At 38.6% G+C, this 24,595-nt stretch overlaps 1 protein-coding gene across 3 annotated transcripts in view; it reads left to right on the plus strand.

Moving 5' to 3' along the window:
- ERCC8 (ERCC excision repair 8, CSA ubiquitin ligase complex subunit) overlaps nucleotides 1-24,595 on the plus strand; it is a 74,969-nt gene that overhangs the window by 40,865 nt on the left and 9,509 nt on the right. For 2 of the 3 annotated variants that reach the window (XM_046672080.1, XM_046672081.1), the window contains exons 9-10: nucleotides 841-965; nucleotides 6,604-6,801. In XM_046672080.1, the coding sequence (XP_046528036.1) occupies nucleotides 841-965; nucleotides 6,604-6,801 (323 nt within the window). The remainder of the gene's footprint in view (nucleotides 1-840; nucleotides 966-6,603; nucleotides 6,802-24,595) is intronic. The other variant, XM_046672082.1, reaches the window with a different exon arrangement.

The following is a 24,595-nucleotide window of genomic DNA, read 5'->3' on the forward strand; positions in this document are numbered from 1 at the left end:
ATCTGCCCCTGGATTTTCAAATGTAGAAACTTTTCTGGATTAACCTACCTCTTTTTTCCCTCCAATGACGCCAACTAATAGAAATTCAGTGCCACGTAGGAGGTTACAGTACATTAAAGGAACAGTAACATTTTGTGGCTATTGTGACAGAATAAAACTTTCAAGTTGCGTTAAATGTGAGTCAGCTGCAATCCAGGTGACAAAAGTATTCAGTTGCATTTTTACAATAGAATTTAATTTCTGTGTAGGTTAAATTCTGATTCAGAATTAATTCTGGACTAGAAATATATTAGGATGAACTATATGAAACCTATTATTGTTTTAATTTTTTAGATTAAATTAATCTGGCTATTGAGAATTATGCTTTCTCAAACTTGTTCATTTTGAAAGTAATATAAATTTTGATTGAGACTGGAACAGTTATTCTCCCCCTGTCAAAGTTTTTTAAGCAGGAAATACTAGTATTATTGATTTTTAATAGTCTATGGAATGCTTTTTAGATTAAAAATGGAAACAGTATATAAGAAGTTTGAAAAGTCTTTAAAATTTTACTGTTAGGCTATGCATTTAATTGAGTTTGATAGCACAGCTTACTCTCTGAGGAAAAATTATATTTGGCAGGATTTTTTTCCTTTGGTTTTCCTCTATTTTTATGGTTCTAATTTATACAACTTATATTCAAATAATTCAAAGACATGATTAATTTTAAATATAATCATTGTATATATTTTAAGTAATTCAGATAGTTGTCCGTTAATATGTTTAAATAACTATATCATCAAGCATTAAATGTGTGCTGAATACAAGAAGAGATAAACTGAATTGTATTTTTCATTGCAGCAAACACCGCTCATAATGGGAAAGTTAATGGCTTATGTTTTACGAGTGATGGGCTTCACCTGCTCACTGTTGGTACAGATGATCGAATGAGACTCTGGAATAGTTCCAATGGAGAAAACACACTAGTAAGAGATTTTAAGTACCTCCAGCCTTTTGGATATAAATTAAAGAAATAGATCTGGTTGTTTATGAAGAAATACTTCGAGAAAAACACTTGATGTTCTTTCTGTAGATTTAACTCTGTTTCTTGCCTCTAAATCATGCTGTCTTTTTATAATATTTTTCCATTATGTGAACTAGTAATTCTCAACTGAGGACAACCCACCCCCCACTCCCCCACCACATTCCCTCTACTTAGTGGAGAATCACTACTCTACTGAGCCACTGTGCAAAACGACTGTGTACCATCTCTCTCAGATATATATTGGAAAAGAATAAAAGATTGAGAACAACTGATATAAATTAAAGTTATAAAGTTAAATAGTCAAATTTTATACTATATATGACTTGTAAACAAAATCCAACATGAATGTTATAGTACTAGAACATAATAGTACTTTAATACTGGAATAAATCTGTTTTAAAGGTGCTAGATTCTTGGTGGTAATTAATTTCTAGTACTTTTAAAAAATTTATGTTATGGTCCTTACCAGGTATACCCATGGTTTAATAACTTTCAGAATAAGCAACCAAAAGTTTGTAATTTGGTGATGATAGTAATAACTAATATTTTTGAGAGCTTATGTGCCAGATGCTATGCTAATAAAAATTAACATTTAATATATGTGCTGGAGCATATATGGCCTTCTTTAATCATCACATCAACACTATGAAGGTAGTTACTGTTATAATACCCATTTTACACATGAGGAAAATGAGACAAAGTGGTTAGGTAACTTGCCTGAGTGTACAGAGCTAGAAAGCGACAGAGTTTGACTCTAGATTCCACTCTTACCATAATGCTGATTATACCCAGACCCCTTAAAGCATTTATTTAACACCTTAAGGTAGGTATTAATATTAATCATATTCCTTTCTTTAATCATCCTTTCTTTTTTTTTTTTTTAAAGATTTTATTTTTTTCCTTTTTTCTCCCCAAAGCCCCCCGGTACACAGTTGTATATTCTTTGTTGTGGGTCCTTCTAGTTGTGGCATGTGGGACTCTGCCTCAACGTGGTTTGATGAGCAGTGCCATGTCCACGCCCAGCATTCGAACCAACGAAACACTGGGCCGCCTGCAGTGGAGTGCGAGAACTTAACCACTCGGCCACAGGGCCAGCCCCTTTAATCATCCTTTCTAGCTGATTCTCTTTTGGATACTCTAGGTATCACTTTCACTATTAAATACTAATTTTGCTATGAGGTCAAAACTGTTTATACTAGATTACTTTAGAGTTTGCTAATCCCTCATATACTTTTTGAAATGCTTCTCCATCATGTCTGAGACTAGAAACTCAGGCATTGCAAATTTTAATTTAGAATCTTCCATTCATCATATTGTACCATGTCCCTTATCAGGTCACACCTTCCTTTTCTCGTTTTATTCATTTGTTTAATAAGAATTTATTAATTTATTTGCCAGGCAGTATTATACAGCAGTAGACAAAACATAGAAAAGTCCTATCCTCATGGAGCTTACATTCTAGGGAGAGGAAGAAAGACAACCATCAATCAATAGATGGATGGATGGATGAACAGATGGGTGGATAAAATATATGTTGGATGCAGTAAGTGCTATGAAGAAAATCAAAGCAAGGAAAGGAGCATAGAAAATACTGGGAAGTTGGAGTTGCTGTTTTACTTAGGGCAGTCAGGGTAGGTCTCACTCGGAAGATGACATTGGGCCTGAAGGAAGTGAAGGAGTGAGCCATCAGATTTTTGGGAGGGAGAGCATTCCAGGCAGAGGAAGGAAGAAAGTACAAAGACCCTGAGGGAGGAGCATGCTTGGGATATCCAGGGACCCTCTAAGACGCTCTTGTGTTGGAACAGAGTAAGCCAGAGGGAGAGTAATAGGATAAGGAACAGGTGTTGCCTTCTTAGTATTACCTTTATTAGTTTTAAAAAGATGTATAAGTACACACTTGCAGTATATGTATAATTATTTATAATCTATATATTTTAGTAAAGATTAATTTCTTTTTTTAGATAAAAATGAAATAGAAATTCTCATGTTTTTTCGTACAGCTTTTAATGGATCATCTTGCAGACACCTTGAGGTGTGTGACCTGCACTCTGGAGACCATTGCCTTAGAGTACAGAACAAATAGCCGCAGGAAAAATTCACACAGAGGCAGCTTTTGGTACAAGAAAAGAAAAGAAAGATTTCAAAGTAGCTGTTCTGGTGTTAAGTGTTTAGTTACTGGTATTGTCATTCACTCAGTCATCAATGTCCAGAAACTGGGAGTCTGTTCTGTATTCTTCCCTGTCCCTTATCCCTGCTATTAAGTCAATTACATCCTGTTAATTCTTCCTTCTTAATTTTTTTCATATTTGTCTTCTCTTCCTGCCTCACTCTGGGCCCTCATGATCTCTCTATTTAATTTCTCTAACATCCTTCTAACTTTTTCCAAACTCATCTCCCAGTGAAAGTCTTTTAGTGTTTCCTCAATACTTTCAGGTTATTAAAACTGAATGCCCTTTCCTTTTTTGCCCAAGGCCTTCATAAGCTGTACCTTCTAACTCACCAGCTTTATGTCTTGCTCCCTTCGCATTTTTCCCTGTCCTTAGCCATACTGAACTACTTAAAGGTCTTTAAATAGACCATCCCCTCTTGCCCTTCCATTCTGCTGCATGGACTGCTGCCTTTGCTTTAGAATGCCCTTCTTCTGCTTCCTATCCTAGCTCTTTTTAACTCTTCTAGTCCAGCTTAGATGCTTCCAGAGTACCCACTGCTCACTTGTATTACTGTGTACTGTGATCGTCACTTCACTTCATGGAATGAAAGAAAAATAATTTTACAACAACGTGGCACAGTGCTTTTTGATTAGCATAGTCCAGATTCAGTTTCTGTTTCTGTCACTTATTAGCCAAGAGACCTTGATCGAAATACTTAACTTTTTTAAGTGTTTTCTTTTTGTATAATAATGTTGCCTATCTCATAGTATTGTTTTGAGCATTACATGAGATAATGCTTGTAAAACATTTAGCACATCATCTGATACTTACAACAAATGTTGACAGTCAGTAAATATTATCCGTCATTATTGTTATTATGCTGATAGTTGTTTGACAGTAAAATGAGCTGCCTTGTGATGGAATCTCTGCATCACTGTAGGTATTCACTTAGTGACTAGGTGTGTATATTTCCTGGGACATTACAAAGGATTCATAAGATAGAGAATTGGATTTGCCATCATTCTATCCCAAGTCTATGAAATCTTCCTCCTCTAGCAAAATCTTTTCAAATCCTTTAAGACATTATAGCCAAAAGTAGCCTGTTCCTCTACAGTACTTTCATAATGATATATATCACACTATTTACCACACATTGCCTTTTATGGTAAGCATTTATAGTCATAAAACAGGGGTCTTAATCACCCTGCACAGTGTGTGACACATAGTAAGCACTTAGTAAATGGTAGATCCCTCCTTTCCTTAATCTGTTATTAGACTTTCATTCCATAGGCATTGAAAAGATGTTGATAGTTTTGATCCCACAGGTGATTTGATCACAGCAGTGATTTACAAAAAGTAATAGGACAGTAAGTTGCAGGATGGCTTGAAGGGGGAATACTTAAGGACAAAGAGAAAAGTTAGTGAGCTGATTCAGTATTCATAACTCAGTCAACTTCCTAGTTCACATTTGGGAAGGAATGTGGTATAGTGAAAAGGACATAGGTTTCTGTAGCTAGGTGCTGTGATACATGTGAATAAGATCATCACAATCTAGCAGTTCATAATTTTTCCGGGAGTTACAGAGAATTTCTAGTTGAGAAGATTTGTGTTTTTCTCCATCCTCCCCAATGTCACACTCTGCAGTTTGTTTCACATGTAGGATCAAAAGATACAAATGCAGAAATGTTACACTTTTAAATATGTATCTATAGGAATTAAAAATTTAGAGACTTATGCAATACCTTCATGTCCTAGGTGCTCTCATATGCATTATTTCACTTGATTTTACACAATAACTCTGGTAAATGATGTTATTTCTTTTTAACAGATCAGAATAATGAAACTCCGAGGTTAAATCGTTCCTTACTCATAAGAGGCAAGAAAAGTGGGGGTGGAGTGGGTTTCAAAAGCCCAAGTCTACTGACTATAAGTTTATTGTTGTAATATTTCAGGCTACCACCACTGCAGTGGAATAGCTGAATGCATGTGCCTAGTTCCGTCACAGTTAGCCTAAAGGGTGGGTAAGCCAAGTGTAGTATCCACAGATTATCAGCATGTATCCATTTGGGCATCAGTGTTTGTTTATACACACACACACTCACACTCTCCCACTCCCACTCAACCTTTAGAAAAAGAGAAAAAGGCAAATCACTGTCTATTTGAACTCTAGTATTAGCCATAGTGAAGGGAGATTTTGGTGACCTGCATGCTCATAATTCCCAAATGATTAGCTACTGGTTTTACACCTACCCTAAGCTGCTTATGTAAATTATCAGCAGGAAGTAAACCTGACTGTCAATTTCTGTAGCTCAAGGCTTCTCAGACTTTGATGAGCCTACAGATTACCTAGGGATCTTGTTAAAATGAAGATTCTAGTTCATTAGGATTGGGATAAGGCCTGGAATTCTGCATTTCTGACTGCTCAGGTGATGTTGATGTGGTTGGGCTTGCGCCTTGGCGTACATGTGCTGAATTTTAATTTTTGTCCCAAATACATAATTATTTATACAAAGCTGCAATTATAGTATATCCACTATTTGTGTTCTGTGCTTTTTTTATACTTAGCTTTTATCCCTATTTTCTGCATAATTTTCATAAATACGATTTTTAATTGATAAACTGTAGAGTTAATATAACATTATTAGAAATTTACATCTATTCTTAATTATTTTGCCATTCTAGATAATGCTGCATTGAATTCCTCTGAGCATATAGCTTTTCACTGTTTAATTATTTCCCTAAGATAAATCCCCAGGAGTAGTTACTAGGTCAAAGAGTAAGAATACCTTTGTTGTTTAATGGGTAGAGTTTCAGTTGTGCAAGATGAAAAGAATTCTGGAGATGGATGGTGGTGATGGTTGCACAACAGTGTGAATGTACTTAATGTCACTGAACTGTACTTGAATATGGTTAAGATGATAAATTTTATGTTATGTGTATTTTGCCACAATTAAAAATGTTTCAAAATAAAAAGAAAGTTATCCCTCCCCCCCCCCAAAAAAAAGAATATCTTTGTATTTTGTTGCATAATAAGCCACTTGGCCTTTGAGAAGGAATGAACAAATTCAGTGCCATCAACATGTTTACCTACTTGTACCAATATTGAGCATCTTATGGTTTTTTCACATTTTTGCTAAATGATCAATAATGATTCTTTAAGGCAGCCTTAATTTGCATTTTATTTCTATCAACATTGAAATGTGAACATTTGCTCTTGTAGGGTTTTTTTACTATTTGTATTTCACTCTTACGTGACATGTACATTTATGTCCTTGGCCCTTGTTTCCATTAAGACACTGATCATTTTCTTTAGATTTAATAGAGCCCTGTCTATAGTATAATATTTTAAGTAAATATTTCTTCCAGTCTTTATTGTCTTTTTAATTCAGATTTAAGCAGTGAGTAACTTTATGATTTTACATCCTACAGGTGAACTATGGAAAAGTTTGTAATGACAGTAGAAAAGGATTGAAATTCACTGTCTCCTGTGGCTGCAGTTCAGAATTTGTTTTTGTACCATATGGTAGCACCATTGCTGTTTATACAATTTACTCAGGAGAACAGATAACTATGCTTAAGGGACATTATAAAAGTGTTGACTGCTGTGTATTTCAGTCTAATTTCCAGGTAAGAAGGATACTTAAGGGAATTTAAAATGCTCAGGTAGCTAGCTTGCCAGACTAGTCATATATAAAACAGCAAATTGCAATTTCATTCTGAGGAATTATACTTTGAATCCACATTTGAGCTAGCGTTTATTTAATAGAGGATAATACTGAATAGATGTTTAGATGATATAGGATGTATGCATGAATCAATATACTACTGTGCAACTTTCCTGGGATAAATTCTTTTTTTGCATATGGGCTCCATTTATTTAGCAGTTGAAAATCTGTGGCAAATTAATTTCTTGAAAACAATATTTTGGGGAAAAAATGGAATATATGTGTCTAATCTCAAAACGTAGTTTGTGTATCTCGATTTATGTTTGTATAAGTCTGTCTAAAATTTTTTTGTTTCCTTATTTTCTTGCAATGGCTAATAAGTTTGCTTTTGAGTTGATACAACTTACATAATTTCTTAAATACCTCTGGCTTTTGTTTGTTTAACATCCTGACCTTTCTCTTTAATCTCACCAATGGAGCAGACAGTTTTTTCAGAAAGCATTTGGACAGACTACTTCATGTGCTCTTTTAAATAAGTCTCTAATATAGCAAGACTGTTGATATTTTCCCTGGTTTCTAGGTAAGGAAAATGAGGCTCATGAAAGTTAAAAACTGATAGAATGAATATTAGGGATTATTAGAGCTAGGAGGGACTTGAACTGTCACCTGGTGAAGCTCTTACTTATTCATTCATTAATACTGATTAGTTAATTTGTCTGACACCAAGCGGTAAGATATACAGAGCTGATTTTTCAGCCAGCACACATCAGTATGGCAATATCCATTACTGAAACATTCCAATACACATCCTACCGTTGGTTACGTAATTGTTGCACCAAGCCCCCTGAGTGACCTCCAGCTTCACCTCAACCTAGCAACTAACGGGGGTCTTCAGGTCCCTGCTCCCCACTCTACAGCGAGTATCTCTTTTTTTTTTTTTTCTGAGTTCATAATAGTTTACATCAATGTGAGCTTTCAGTTGTACAATATTACTTGACTGTCACCACATAAGTGCTCCCCTTCACCCCCTTTGCCCACCCCCCACCCCTCTTCCTCTGGTAACCACTGAACTGTTTTCTTTGTCCATCTATTTGTTTATATGCCACATATGAGTGAAATCATCTGGTGTTTGTCTTTCTCAAACTGGCTTATTTCACTTAGCATAATTCCTTCCAGGTCCTTCCATGTTATAGCAAATGGGATGAATGTGTCTTTTTTTATGGCTGAGTAGTATTCCATTGTCTACATATACCACATCTTCTTTATCCAATCATCAGTCGATGGGGCACTTGGATTGTTTCCATGTCTTGGCTATTGTGAATAGTGCTGCAACAAACATAGGAGTGCATGTGCTACTTTGGATTGTTGATTTCAGATTGTTTGGGTAGATGCCCAGTAGTGGGATAGCTGCATCATATGGTAGCTCTATTTTTAGTTTTTTGAGGAATCTCCATACTGTTTTCCATAGTGGCTGCACCAGTTTGCATTCCCACCAGCAGTGTATGAGGGTTCCCTTTTCTCCACACCCTCTCCAACATTTGTTATTTTTAGTCTTAGTGATTAGAGCCATTTTAACAGACATAAGATGGTATCTTAGTGTAGTTTTGATTTGCATTTCCCTGATGATTAGTGATGTTGAACATCTTTTCATGTGTTTATTGGCCATCTGTATAGCTTGTTTGGAAAAATGTCTGTTCATATCCTCTGCCCATTTTTGATCGGATTGTTGGGTTTTTTATTGTTCAATTGTGTGAGTTCTTTATATATTATGGAGATTAACCCCTTGTCAGATAAATGATTTGCAAATATTTTCTCCCAGTTGGTGGGTGGTCTCTTTGTTTTGATTCTAGTTTCTTTTGCCTTGCAGAAGCTCTTTAGTCCAGTGAACTCTCACTTGTTTATTTTTTCTTTTCTTTCCCTTGTGAAGACATCGTATTTGAAAAGATCCTTTTTAGTTCGACGTCATAGAGTATACTGCCGATATTATCCTCCAGGAGTTGTATAATTTCAGGATGTATCTTCAAGTTTTTGTGTACGGCGTGAGACAGTGGTCTACCTTCATTCTTTTGCGTGTGGCTGTCCAGTTTTCCCAACACCATTTATTGAAGAGACTATCTTTTCTCCATTGTGTGTTCTTAGCTGTCTGTAGATGCGTGGCTTTATTTCTGGGCTTTCAGTTCTGTTCCATTGATCTGTGTGCCTGTTTTTGTACCAGTACCATGCCATTTTGATCACTATGGCTCTGTAGTACATTTTGAAGTCAGGGATTGTGATATCTCCAGCTTTGTTCTTTTTTCTCAGGATTGCCTTGGCAATTTGGGGTCTTTGGTTACCCCAGATGAATTTTAGGATTCTTTGCTCTATTTCCATGAAGAATGTCATTGGGATTCTGATTGGGATTGCATTGAATCTGTAGATTGCTTTGGGTAGTATGGACATTTTAACTATGTTTATTCTTCCAGTCCATGAGCAAGGAATCTCTTTCCATCTCTTTATGTCATTATCAGTTTCTTTCAGTAATGTCTTATAGTTTTCATTGTATAAGTCCTTCACCTCCTTGGTTAAATTTATTCCTAGGTACTTTATTCTTTTAGTTGTGATTGCAAATGGAATTGTATCCTTGAGTTCCCTTTTGTAGGTTCATTATTGGAGTATAGAAAAGCAACTGATTTTTGTAAGTTGATTCTGTACCCTGCAACTTTACTGTAGTTGGTAATTATTTCTGTTAGTTTTCTGAGGGATTTTTTGGAGTTTTCTATATATAAGATCATGTCATCTGCAAACAGTGCAAGTTTCACTTGTTCACTCCCTATTTGGATTCCCTTTATTCCTTTCTCTTACCTAATTTTTCTGGCCAAAACCTCCAGTACTGTGTTGAGTAAGAGTGGTGATAGTGGGCATCCTTGTCTTCTTCCTGTTCTCAGGGGAATGGTGTTCAGGTTTTGCCCACTGAGTATAATGTTGGCTGTGGGTTTGTCATATATGTATAGCCAGTATCTCTTGATTGGTCAATGTCTTGATGTACCACTTGTAAAATATTTTTCATGTTACTTCTAGGAGAAAAGCTAAAGCACCTGAGACGTGACATGACTTACCTCAAACCTACAAGTAGTTATTGACAGAGCATAATTATCCATTGGAAGAGATTCTTAGAATACTCTTTTCTTGTCTGGAGTCACTTAAAGACACAGCCAAGATTTTTTTTTCAGTTATTTTATTGAAGTCATAATGGCTTATAACATTGTGTAATTTAAGGTGTACATTATTATTTATCACTTTCTGTATGCACTGCATCATGCTCACCAACAATAGTCTAATTTTTATCCATCACCACGTATATGTGCCCCTTTACTCCTTTTACCCACTTCCCAAACTGTTTCTGCTCTGGTAGCCACTAATCTGTTCTCTTTGTCCATGTGTTTATCTTCCACTTATGAGTGAAATTATGCAGTGTTTATCTTTGTCTGGCTTATTTCACTTAACATAACACCCTCAAAGTCCATCCATGTTGTTGAAAATGGGATGATTTTGTCTTTTTTTATGGCTGAGTAGTATTCCATTGTATATATATGTATATACCACATCTTCTTTATCCATTCCTTGATAGGCGCTCAGTTGATATGAGTTGCTTCCACATCTTGGGTATTGTGAATAATGTTCCAATGAACATAAGGGTACATAAATCTCTTTGAATTGTTGATTTTAAGTTCTTTGCATAAATACCCAGTAGTAGGATAGCTGGATTCTGTAGTATTTTTGTTTTTAATTTTTTGAGAAATCTGCATACTGTTTTCCATAGTGGCTGCACCAGTTTGCACTCCCATCAGCAGTGTATGAGGGTTCCCTTTTCTCCACATCCTCTCCAACATTTGTTATTTTTTGTCTTGGTGATTAGAGCCATTCTGATGGAGTAAGGTGATATCTCACTGTAGTTTTGGTTTGCATTTCCCTAACGATTAGTGATGTTGAACATCTTTTCATGTGCCTATTGGCTATCTGTATATCTTCTTTGGAAAAAATGTCTGTTCATATCCTTTGCCCATTTTTTGATCAGGTTGTTTGTTTTGTTGTTGAGTTGTATGAGTTCTTTATATATTTTGGAAATTAACTGTTTGTCGGATATATGATTTGCAAATGTTTTCTCCCAGATGGTGGGTTGTCTTTTCGTTTTGTTCATGATTTCCTTTGCCTTGCAGAGGCTCTTTAGTCTGATGTAGTCCCCTTTGTTTATTTTTTCTTTTGTTTCCCATGCCTGAGTAGACATGGTATTCGAAAAGATGTTGCTAAGACCTGTGTCAAGGAGTGTATTGCCTCTGTTTTCTTCCAGAAGTTTTATGGTTTCAGGTCTTACATTCAAGTCTTTAATCCATTTTGAGTTAATTTTTGTGTATGGTCTAAGATAATGGTCTACTTTCATTCTTTTGCATTGACTATTCCCAACACTATTTATTGACTTTTCTTTCTCCATTATATGTTCTTGGCTTCTTTGTCAAAGATCAGCTGTCCATAGATGTGTGGTTTTATTTCTGGGCTTTCAATTCTGTTCTCTTGATCTGTGTGTCTGTTTTTGTGCCAGTACCATGCTGTTTTGATTGTTACAGCTTTGTAGTATATTTTGAAGTCAGAGATTGTGATGCCTCCAGCTTTGTTCTTTTTTCTCAGGATTGCTTTAGCTATTTGAGGTCTTTTGTTGTTCCATATAAATTTTAGGATTCTTTGTTCTATTTCTGTGAAGAATGTCATTTGGATTCTGATTGAGATTACACTGAATCTGTAGATTGCTTTAGGTAGTATGGATATTTTAACTATGTTTATTCTTCCAGTCCATCTGCATGGAATATCTTTCCATCTCTTTGTCATCTTCGGTTTCTTTCAATAATGTCTTACAGTTTTGAGTGTATAGTTCCTTCACCTCCTTGGTTAAATTTACTCCTAGATATTTTATTCTTTTCGATGAGACTATAAATGAGATTGTATTCTTGAGTTCTCTTTCTGCCAGTTCATTATTAGTGTATAGAAATGCAACTGATTTTTGAAAATTGATTTTGTACCCTATAATTTAGCTGTAGTTGTTGATTATTTCTAATATTTTTCTGGTGGATTCTTTAGGGTTTTCTACGTATGGGATCATGTCATCCGCAAACAGTGAGAGTTTCACTTCTTCCTTTCCATTTTGGATAACTTTTACTTCTTTTTCTTGCCCAATTATTCTGGCCAAAAGCTCCAGTACTATGTTGAATAGGAGTGCTGAGAGTGGGCACCCTTGTCTTGTTCCTGTTCTCAGAGGCATGGCTTTCAGTTTTTCCCCACTGAGTTTGATGTTGGCTGTGGGTTTGTCATGTATGGCCTTTATTATGTTGAGGTTATTTCATTGTATACCCATTTTATTGAGAGTTTTTATCATAAATGGATGTTGGATCTTCTCAAATGCTTTCTTTGCATCTGTTGAGATGATCATGTGGTTTTTATTCCTCATTTTGTTAATGTGGTATATTACATTGATTGATTTGCAGATGTTGAACCATCCGTGTTCCTGTTATAAATCCCACTTGATCATGGTGTATGATCCTTTTAGTCTATTGCTGTATTCAGTTTGCCAATATTTTGTTGAAGATTTTTGCATCTATGTTCATCAGTGATATTGGCTTGTAATTTTCCTTCTTTGTGTTGTCCTTGTGTGGTTTTAGAATCAGGCTGATGTTGGCTTCATAGAATGAATTAGGAAGTGTTCCATCTTCTTCAGTTTTTTGGAAAAGTTTGAGAATGATAGATATTAAATCTTTGAATGTTTGGTAGAATTCTCCAGAGAAGCCATCTGGTCCTGGACTTCTGTTTTTGGGGAGGTTGTTGATTACTATTTAAAACTCTTTATTTCTGAGTGGCATATTCAGGTTCTCTATTTCTTGATTCATTTTTGGGAGGTTGTATGAGTCTAAGAATTTATCCATTTCTTCCAGGTTATCCAAATTGTAGGCATATAGTTTTTCATATTATTCTCTTATAATCCTTTGTATTGCTGTAGTGTCCATTGTACCCATTGTAATTTCTTCTCTTCCATTTCTAATTTTATTTATTTGAGCCTTCTCTCTTTTTTTCTTAGTGAGTCTAGCTAAGGGTTTGTCAGTTTTGTTTATCTTCTCAAAGAACCAGCTCTTAGTTTCATTGATCCTTTCTACTCTTTTGTTGGTCTCTATTTCATTTATTTCTGCTCTAATTTTCATTATTTCCTTCCTTCTGTTGACTTTGGGCTTTGTCCTTTTTCTAATTCTGTTAGGTGTAGCTTAAGATTACTTATTTGAGATTTTTCTTGCTTGTTGAGGTGCACCTGTATTGCTAAGAATTTCCCTCTTAGAATCACTTTTGCTGCCTCCCATAAGTGTTGGTTTGATGTATTTTCATTTTTGTTTATCTTCAAGTATTTTTTGATTTCTCCTTTGATTTCTTCATTGATCCAGTGGTTGTTCAGTAGCATGTTGTTTAGTCACCACATATTTGTGACCTTCCCAACTTTTTTCTTGTAGTTCATTTCTAGTTTCATGGCATTGTGGTTGGGAAAGATGCTTGATATGATTTCAATCTTCTTAAATTTATTGAGACTTGCCTTGTTTCCCAGCATGTGCTCTATCTGTTCCATGTGCACTTGAGAAGAATGTGTATTCTGTTTTTGGATTGAATGTTCTTTTTTTTTTTTTTTTTTTTTTTATTAATGTTATGATGGATTACAAGCTTGTGAAATTTCAGTTGTACATTTTTGTTAGTCATGTTGTGGGTACACCACTTCCCCCTCCGTACCCTCCCCCCACCCCCCCTTTTCCCTGGTAACCACCGATCAGATCTCCTTCTCAATATACTAATTTCCACCTATGAGTGGAGTCATATAGAGTTCGTCTTTCTCTGACTGACTTATTTCGCTTAACATAATGCCCTCGAGGTCCATCCACATTGTTGTGAATGGGCCAATTTCGTCTTTTTTTATGGCTGAGTAGTATTCCATTGTGTATATATACCACATCTTCTTTATCCAATCATCAGTTTCTGCGCATGTAGGCTGGTTCCACGTCTTGGCTATTGTAAATAATGCTGCAATGAACATAGGGGTGCAACGGACTCTTGAGATATCTGATATCAGGTTCTTAGGATAGATACCCAGTAATGGGATGGCTGGGTCATAGGGTATTTCTATTTTTAACTTTTTGAGAAATCTCCATACTGTTTTCCATAGTGGCTGTACCAGTTTGCATTCCCACCAACAGTGTATGAGGGTTCCTCTTTCTCCACAACCTCTCCAACATTTGTCGTTCTTGGTTTTGGATGTTTTTGCTGATCTAACGGGTGTAAGGTGATATCTTAGTGTAGTTTTGATTTGCATTTCCCTGATGATTAGCGATGATGAACATCTTTTCATGTGTCTATTGGCCATATTCATATCTTCTTTTGAGAAATGTCTGTTCATGTCCTCTGCCCATTTTTTGATCGGGTTGTTTGTTTTTTTGTTGTTAAGCAGTGTGAGTTCTTTGTATATTATGGAGATTAACCCTTTGTCGGATAAGTGGCTTGTAAATATTTTTTCCCAATTAGTGAGCTGTTTTTTTGTTTCAATTCTGTTTTCCCTTGCCTTGAAGAAGCTCTTTAGTCTGATGAAGTCCCATTTGTTTATTCTTTCTATTGTTTCCCTCAACTGAGGAGTTACAGTGTCCGAAAAGATTCTTTTGAAACTGATGTCAAAGAGTGTACTGCCTATATTCTCTTCCAAAAGACTTATTGTCTCAGGCCTAATCTTTAGGTCTTTGATCCATTTTGAGTTTATTTTGGTGTGTGGTGAAAAAGAATGGTCGATTTTCAATCTTTTGCATGTGGCTGTCCAGTTTTCCCAGCACCATTTGTTGAAGAGACTTTCTTTTCTCCATTGTAGGCCCTCTGCTCCTTTGTCGAAGATTAGCTGTCCATAGATGTGTGGTTTTATCTCTGGGCTTTCAATTCTGTTCCATTGATCTGTGGACCTGTTTTTGTACCAGTACCATGCTGTTTTGATCACTGTAGCTTTGTAGTATGTTTTGAAATCGGGGATTGTGATTCCGCCGGCTTTGTTTTTCTTGCTCAAGATTGCTTTAGCAATTCGTGGTCTTTTGTTCCCCCATATGAATTTTAGGATTGTTTGTTCAATTTCTGTGAAGAATGTTCTTGGGATTCTGATTGGGATAGCATTGAATCTGTATATTGCTTTAGGTAGTATGGACATTTTAACTATGTTTATTCTTCCAATCCATGTGCAAGGAATGTTTTTCCATCTCTTTATGTCATCGCCTATTTCTTTCAAGAAAGTCTTGTAGTTTTCATTGTATAGATCCTTCACTTCCTTGGTTAAGTTTATCCCAAGGTATTTTATTCTTTTCGTTGCGATTGTGAATGGGATAGAGTTCTTGAGTTCTTTTTCTGTTAGTTTATTGTTAGTGTATAGAAATGCTACTGATTTGTGCACGTTAATTTTATACCCTGCTACTTTGCTGTAGATGTTGATTATTTCTAATAGTTTTTCTGTGGATTCTTTGGGGTTTTCTATGTATAAGATCATGTCGTCTGCAAACAACGCGAGTTTTACTTCTTCGTTACCTATTTGGATTCCTTTTATTTTTTTTTCCTGCTGAATTGCTCTGGCCAGCACCTCCAGTACTATGTTGAATAGGAGTGGTGAAAGTGGGCACCCTTGTCTTGTTCCTGTCCTCAGAGGGATGGCTTTCAGCTTTTGTCCATTGAGTATGATGTTGGCTGTGGGTCTATCATATATGGCCTTTATTATGTTGAGGTACTTTCCTTCTATACCCATTTTACTGAGGGTTTTTATCATAAATGGGTGTTGGATCTTGTCGAATGCTTTCTCTGCGTCTATTGAGATGATCATGTGGTTTTTGTTTTTCATTTTGTTGATGTAGTGTATCACGTTGATTGACTTGCGGATGTTGAACCATCCCTGTGTCCCTGGTATAAATCCCACTTGATCATGGTGTATAATCTTTTTGATGTATTGCTGTAATCGGTTTGCCAAAATTTTGTTGAGGATTTTTGCATCTATGTTCATCAGTGATATCGGCCTGTAGTTCTCCTTCTTTGTGTTGTCCTTGTCAGGTTTGGGGATCAGAGTGATGTTGGCTTCATAGAATGTGTTAGGGAGTTCTCCATCTTTCTCAATTTTCTGGAACAGTTTGAGGAGAATAGGTATTAAGTCCACTTTGAATGTTTGGTAGAATTCTCCAGAGAAGCCGTCTGGTCCTGGACTCTTGTTTTTGGGGAGGTTTTTGATTACCGTTTCTATTTCCTTACTTGTGATTGGTCTATTCAGATTCTCCATTTCTTCCTGATTCAGTTTGGGGAGATTGTAGGAGTCTAGGAATTTGTCCATTTCTTCCAAGTTGTTCAATTTGTTGGCGTATACTTTTTCATAGTATTCTCTTATGATCTCTTGTATTTCATTGGTATCTGTTGTGATTTCTCCTCTGTCATTCCTGATTTTATTAATTTGCGCTTTCTCTCTTCTTTTCTTGGTGAGTCTGGCTAGGGGTTTGTCAATTTTGTTAATTCTTTCGAAGAACCAACTCTTTGTTTCATTGATCCTTTCTATTGTCTTTTTTGTTTCAATATCGTTTATTTCTGCTCTTATTTTTATTATTTCCCTCCTTCTACTGAGTCTGGGCTTTGTTTGTTCTTCTTTTTCTAGTTCCGTTAGGTGTCGTTTGAGGTTGCTTATGTGAGCTTTTTCTTGTTTAGTGAGGTGAGCCTGTATTGCGATGAATTTCCCTCTTAGGACTGCTTTTGCTGCATCCCAAATGATTTGGTATGTCGTGTTCTCATTTTCATTTGTCTCCAGATAATATTTGATTTCTTCTTTAATTTCTTCAATGATCCATTGTTTGTTGAGAAGCGTGTTGTTTAGTCTCCACATTTTTGCACCTTTCTCTGCTTTTTTCTTGTAATTGATTTCTAGTTTAATAGCGTTATGATCAGAAAAGATGCTTGATATTATTTCAACTCTCTTGTATTTATTGATGTTTGCTTTGGTTCCCAAAATATGGTCAATCCTTGAGAATGTTCCATGTGCACTTGAGAAGAATGTGTAACCTGCTGTTTTTGGATGAAGTGTTCTATATATATCTATTAAGTCCATCTGGTCTAATTTTTCATTTAATTCTATCATTTCCTTGTTGATTTTCTCTCTGGATGTTCTGTCCATTGGTGTTAATGGTGTGTTGAGGTCCCCTACTATTATTGTATTGTTGTTGATGTCTTCTTTTAGTTCTATTAAGAGTTGCTTTACAAATTTTGGTGCTCCTGTGTTGGGTGCGTATATATTTATAAGTGTTATGTCTTCTTGGTGGAGAGTCCCTTTTATCATTATATACTGTCCCTCTTTATCTTTCTTTATCTGTTTTGCTTTGAAATCTACCTTGTCTGATATTAGTATAGCGACACCTGCTTTCTTTTGTTCATTATTAGCTTGGAGTATTGTTCTCCATCCCTTCACTCTGAGTCTGTGTTTGTCTTTGGGGCTGAGGTGTGTTTCCTGGAGGCAGCATATTGTTGGATCTTGTTCTTTGATCCATCCTGCCACTCTGTGTCTTTTGATTGGGGAGTTCAATCCATTTACATTTAGAGTGATTATTGAGACGTGGGGGCCTACCACTCCCATTTTGTGTCTTGTTTTCCGGTTTTCTTCAGTTTCCTTTGTTTCTCGTCCCATGGTTTAATCTGTTCTGATGTAGAGCTGCTACTCTCTGCTGTTGTCCTTCTACTTATCTCCTCTGCTCTTGGTTTTGTAGCCCCTTTCCTTTTTTGGATTTTTCAGGAATGAGGGTTTTCCTGAGGATTTCCTGAAGAGGAGGTTTTGTGGCAATGAACTCCCTTAATTTTTGTTTATCTGGGAAAGTTTTTATTTCTCCATCGTATTTGAAGGATATTTTCGCTGGGTAGAGAATTCTCGGCTGTAGATTTTTGTCCTTCAGATTTTTGAATATATCATTCCACTCTCTTCTAGCCTGTAAAGTTTCTGCTGAGAAATCTGCTGATAGCCTGATGGGGGTTCCTTTGTAGGTTAGTTTCTTTTGCCTGGCTGTCCTTAATATTTTCTCCTTGTCGTTGAATTTTGCTAGCTTCACTACTATATGCCGTGGAGTTGGTCTTCTTGCATTGATAAAGTTTGGAGATCTATTGGCTTCTGTCTCCTGAAGATCCATCTCCCTCACCAGATTTGGGAAGTTCTCAGCCATTATTTCTTTGAATAGGTTTTCTGCCCCTTTCTCCTTCTCTTCTCCCTCTGGTAGAGCTATAATCCTTACGTTGCATCTCCTAATTGTGTCTGATAATTCTCGGAGAGTTTCTTCATTTCTTTTAAGTCTTGCTTCTCTCTCCTCCTCTGCCTGCAACAATTCTATATTGCCATCTTCCAAATTGCTAATTCTTTCCTCCATATTATCGGCCCTACTGTTCAGAGCATCTAGATTTTTCTTAATCTCCTCTATTGTGTTCTTCATTTCCAATATTTCTGTTTGGTTCTTCTTTATCGTATCAAACTCTTTTGTAACATAGCTCCTGAACTCGTTGAGTTGTCGGTCAGAATTCTCTCTTAACTCATTGAGAATCTTAATGATGGCTGTTTTGAAGTCATCGTCATTTAGGTTATATATCTCATTTTCTTTGGGATTGTTTTCTGTGTATTTGTTGCTTTCTTTCTGTTCTGGAGATTTAATGTATTTTTTCATATTGCTTGATGTTGTTGATTTGTGCCTCCGCATGGAGATAGAGTTTAGTTGCTCCTTTCACTTGTTTCAGCTGCTGCGGTGGGAGGAGCAGCTGTTTATATTTCACCAACCAGGAACCCTGTCCGTAGTTGCTAACTGGGCCTGGGCCCCTCTTCGTAGCCACAGTGGCCCTTTGGATTCCCTCCTCTGCCGTGGGGGCCGTCACAGGGGGGCTTCAGGCTGCAGGTGCCTACTGTTGCAGCCCACCTAGATGTGCTCTCTCCTTGGGGTCTGCAACGGTGTTATGGGCTTTTCCAGCGGCCAGGGGTGGGATCACTTATATTTGTCGCTCCGTTGCTGTCGGCACCCACCAAATCTCACTTGTCCTCTATGGGTCGCAGGAGAGCTATTGGCATCTTCTACAGTCTGTGGTTAGTACACCTAGCTATGCTGCTTTTGCCCTGGGGTCTTCCAGCCTTGTGGCTGGCGGCTGGGTGCCTTCTACTGGTGCTGTGCAGAGGCTTTCCCTAAGGCTGCTGTGAGCCTGTAGGGTTTCCCCCTAGGCTACTAAGCTGGGTCTCTGGAACTCTCTCCAGCCCCAGTCCTCTCTGAGATCTCCGGCAATCCCTAGCCTCATGGGGTGGGCAACGGCAGCTGGGGGTCGCCCTGCCCTCAGGGCTTCTCTCCGGGCCTCTGCCGGAGCCGTGAATGCTGGGCGTGGCCCATCTGCTAATGGCAGACAGAGAGTTTTGTCTGCTGCCCGGGCGGAGCTCCGGCGCTTCCCCTCCGGGTCGCAGAACCGGCCTTTGAAAGTTCCCCCCGCCCCGGTCCTCTCCGAGATCTCTGGCAATCCCTAGCCCCATGGGGCGGGCAACGGCAGCTGGGGGTCGCCCCGCCCTCTGGGATTCTCTCCGGGCCTCTCCCGGAGCCGTGAATGTTCAGCGTGGCCCCTCTGCTAACGGCAGGCAGAGAGTTTTGTCTGCTGCCCGGGCGGAGCTCCGGCGCTTCCCCTCTGGGTCGCAGAACCGGCCTTTGAAAATTCCCCCGCCCCGGTCCTCTCCGAGATCTCCGGCAATCCCTAGACCCACGGGGCGGGCAACGGCAGCTGGGGGTCGCCCCGCCCTCAGGGATTCTCTCCGGGCCTCTGCCGGGCGCCCTGAATGCTGGGCGTGGCCCCTCTGCTAATGGCAGACAGAGAGTTTTGTCTGCTGCCCGGGCGGAGCTCCGGCGCTTCCCCTCCGGGTCGCAGAACCGGCCTTTGAAAGTTCCCCCCGCCCCGGTCCTCTCCGAGATCTCTGGCAATCCCTAGCCCCACGGGGCGGGCAACGGCAGCTGGGGGTCGCCCCGCCCTCTGGGATTCTCTCCGGGCCTCTCCCGGAGCCGTGAATGCTCAGCGTGGCCCCTCTGCTAACGGCAGACAGAGAGTTTTGTCTGCTGCCCGGGCGGAGCTCCGGCGCTTCCCCTCCGGGTCGCAGAACCAGCCTTTGAAAATTCCCCTGGCCCCGGTCCTCTCCGAGATCTCCGGCAATCCCTAGTCCCACGGGGCGGGCAACGGCAGCTGGGAGACCTCCATGCCCTCCGTGTCTCTCTCTGGGACCCTCCAGGCGCCCCGAGCACCAGGCTGGGTCTCCCCGCCAATGGCGGGGAGAGACTCTCCCCGCGGGCTCAGGTGTGCAACTCCAAAGTTTCCCTCTGCGTTTAGGAGTAATTGCAGGGGGTTTAGGTAGGGTTCTGGTCACCTGTTTCCACCGTCGCTCCTCTGTTGTGTTCTCGCTTCTGCCCTAGATGTGTGTGGATCCTCTGGGGGCGTCCGTTGGAAGAAAGCCGCTTGCGGGTACTAGGCTGCCTGTCGGGGTCGGAGAGTTTTCACCTATTTCCACATCCTCCCGGAGGAAAGACCATCCGCCTTCCGATGTATAGTCGCGTGGGTGTCTCAGACGTCCTGAGATGCTGTCTGGATATCCTTTGTCAAGCGATAAGTGTCCAAATAATTGTAGACTCGAAGGGCGAGAGACAAAGAGGACTGCTCACAGCGCCATCTTGGCTCTTCCCCGGATTGAATATTCTATATATCTATATCTATTAAGTTCATCCGGTCTGGTTTTTCATTTAATTCCACTATTTCCTTATCCATTGATGTAAGTGGGATGTTGTAGTCCTCTGCTATTATTGTGTTGCTGTTAATTTCTACCTTTAAGTGTGTTAATAAATGCTTTATATACTTGAGTGGTCCTGTGTTAGATGCATATATATTCGTAAGTGTTATGTCCTCTTGGTGGAATGTCCCTTTTGTCATTATATACTGCCCCTCTTTGTCTCTCATTGCCTTTTTATCTTGAAGTCTGCTTTGTCTGGTATGGCAACACCTGCTTTGTTTTGTTTGGCATTTGCTTGGAGTATCATGTTCCATCCCTTCACTCTGAGCCTGTGTTTGTCTTTAGAGCTGAGGTGTGTTTCCTGGAGGCAGCAAATTGTTGGGTCTTATTTTTTTCATCCATTCAGACATTCTCTGTCTTTTGATTGGAGAATTCAATCCGTTTACATGTAGAGTGATTATTGATATATGAGGGCTTAATACTGCCATTTTATGTCTTGTTTTCCAGTTCTATATTTCCCTTGTTTCTCTTCCCTTGTGTTTCTGATTGCCATTTCAGTTTGGTGGTTTTCTTTGATAGTTTTTTCAGTTTTCTCTTTCTTTATGATTTGTCTCTCTTCTGATTTTTTGTTTAGTGGTTATTATGAGGTTTGTATAAAAGATCTCATAGATGAGATAGTCCATTTTCTGATGGCCTATTACTTCTTTAGCCTAAGCAGTTTCCCTCCCTTTCCTCTTCCTTTTCTAAGTTATTGGTGTCACAAGTTATTCTGTTTTGTCTTGTGAGTTTGTGATTAAAATAAAGTGTTTATAGTTATATTTGATGCTTTCCTGCCCCTTATGTTTTATGTTGTAATTAAGTGTTTGGTAATCTGTTCTGATAGCTGCAATTTTCTGATTTTGTCTATTTATCTCCTTGCTCAAGGCTTTGTAAATCTTTCCTGTTTTGTTTCAGGTATGTGGAACTTCTTGATCATTTCTTGTAGGCGAGGTCTAGTAGCGATGAAGTCCCTCAGCTTTTGTTTATCTGGGAAAGCTTTTATTTCTCCACTGTATCTGAATTATAGTTTCCTGGATAGAATATTCCTGGCTGAAAGTTTTTGTTTTTCAGTATTTTGAATATATATCATTCCAGTCTCTCTTAGCCTGTACATTTTCTGCTGAGAAATCTTCTGAAAGGCTGACAGGGGTTCTTTTGTAGATTATTCTCTTCTGCCTTGCTGCCCTTAATGTTTTTTCTTTGTCATTGACTTTTGTCCCTTGCTACCCTTAATGTTTTTTATTTGTCATTGGCTTTTGCCAGTTTTACTACTATATGCCTTGGAGATAGTCTTTTTGCATTGATGTAATTAGGAGCTCTGTTGGCTTCATATACTTGTAAGTCCAGTTTCTTCCCCAAGTTTGGGAAGTTCTCAGCTGTTATTTCTTTGAACAAACTGTCTGCTCCTTTCTCCCTCTCTTCTTCCTCTGGAATACCTATAATGCTTACATTGCATTTCCTAATTGAGTCAGAGATTTCTCCAAGACTTTCTTCATTTTTTTAAGTCTTAGTTCTCTCCCCTCCTCCACCTGAAGCATTTCTATATAATTTTTTTACCCATTTTATCTATTTAAATCTATATTTCTGTCCTCTAAATTGTTAATTATGTCCTCCAGAATGTCAGCTCTGTTTTTTAAGTTTTCTAGATTGTTTTTTAATCTCATTCATTGTGTTCTTCATCTCCAGAATTTGTTTGGTGTGGGGTTTTTTTTAGAGTTTCAATCTCTTTGGTGAAGTCTTCCTTCTGCTCATTAATTTTACTCCTGAGTTCATTCACTGTCTTTCTGAGTTTTCTTGTAACTCATTGAGTTTATGAGAAATATTTTGAATTCTCTGTCATTTAGATTGTAAATTTCTGTTACTTCAGGATTGGTTTCTGGAGACTTGTCATTTTCCTTCTGCTTTGAAGTGTTAATATAGTTCTTCATCATTTGATGAAGTGATCCTGTCCTGGTGCACAGTGGTAGTATCAGGTCACAGATTCCACCTGCCACCTGCCACCTCTTGGGGGAGACAGGAGCTGTCTGTTCTGAACCTGCTGTATCTGCTGGAAGTTGTTCTGATAGGGCTTGTCTGCATTTGCTTGCTGGCCACAGCCATTTGGCAGGTCACACAAGCACACATAGGTGCTCTGTGGTGGAACTGCTGCCTTGGCCGGGGACTGCCCAAGCTGGTGCACTAGGCAGGAGGGGAGGGGTACTTTCTTTCACACATGTGCACCTACTCTATTCTCACAGGTGGTTTGCCTGGACTGCTGTGCTTGGTGAGGGTGCCCATGCAGTGGCTGAGCCATGCCACTAGGTGTAGAGTCGGGGGCTGGGTTGCAACTTCAAAAGCATTCACACGCAGGCCTGTCTGCTCCCCCATGTCCTCTTAGAGCCACACACTGGCTGCTGTGTGAAGACCTGCAACCCAGATCACTGCCACTGGGGAGGGGGAGGGGAACTGCTCACCTTATTGCACTGCTTACCGGGGATCCAGTACCCCCACCTTCAGATGTATGACTGTGTGGATCTCTCAGACATCCTATTGTACTTTGTAGGGTATCCTCTGTTGGTTAATGAATGTCTGTTTCATCATAATTTAGAGGGGAGAGACTAAGGGAACAGCTCAATCCGCCACAATGCTGACATCACTCAAGATTTTAACCCAAGTATTCTGACTACAAATTATTGCTTTCCACCAAATCAGAGCTGCCTAACAGGTGTGCTTAGAATGGATTAAAAATGTGCCAAGATGTTGATTCTCCTCAGTCCCTGGGATAGCTGGGACGAGACTGGGACAGCAAGATACCTGGGGCCCTTTGCCTCCTGATAAATATGATTTTGTATGTTCTGTGTACTCAGAAAGATTTGAATCACTGCAGTATATCAGAAAAGTTGCACCTGTCATCCTGTTCCATCTATTACGATTTCCAAAAAGGAAAATAACTATAAATCTCAAAAGAGGGTAGTACTTTTGCATCCATTTAGCAGCAGAACACTTTTCCAAATTAAATATTACATAAAACTCACTATCTGAAAATAAAATTGATATTTATAGTAATTCTATCATAAATATAAAAATCTGACAAGATACACCCAACATAAAAGTAAATAATGATAATAATGGGTTATAACTCAGGGACTAAAATAGGGATCCATGCATCCATTCTGTTATAAGTAAGTAAATTAATAAATTGAAAGTCTGATGAGGAATGGGCTATTTACATAGTCTCAAAGTACCACCCTATATATTATGTTAAGCAAAATAAGCCAGAGAGAGAAAGACAAACACCATATGATTTCACTCATATGTGTAAGATAAGCTAACACTCAGACAAAGAGAACAGTTTAGTGCTCACCAGAGGGGAATGGTTTTAGGGAGTGACAAAAGGGCTGAAGTGGCACATTTATACAGTGACTAACAAATAAGAATGTACAATTGAAATTTCACAATGTTATAAACTATTATGACCTCAATTAAAAATAAAAAACAGTACCACCCTACAAAGTATTAATTACAAAGGTAAAATGAGTAATTTTGCCTTGAAGAAGCCTGGCAGATACCATCTTAATCAAATGATCAAAGTTAATATCCCAGTATGGGACATCACTTTCTGTGATATTCCTGGCAAAGATGCATCATGTGAATTTAGCCATGAGCAAACATAAGACAAACAAAGTTTGAGGGACATTCTACAAAATAACTAATGTGTATCTTTAAAGTTGTCAAGGTCAGGAAAGCCAAGGAGAGACTGAACTGTCCAGGTTGAAGGAAAGTAAAGAGAGACGTGACAACTAAATACAGCATGTGATTTTGAGCTGCACTCTTTTGCTAAAAGTTCAGCCATATGCAAACCAGCATATCCATAAAGACACTGCATAGGCTGCGTCAGCCCAAGCTTCCCCCT

Source organism: Equus quagga, chromosome 9 (genome assembly GCF_021613505.1).
Source record: "Equus quagga isolate Etosha38 chromosome 9, UCLA_HA_Equagga_1.0, whole genome shotgun sequence".
In the NCBI taxonomy this organism is placed as follows: Eukaryota; Metazoa; Chordata; class Mammalia; order Perissodactyla; family Equidae; genus Equus; species Equus quagga.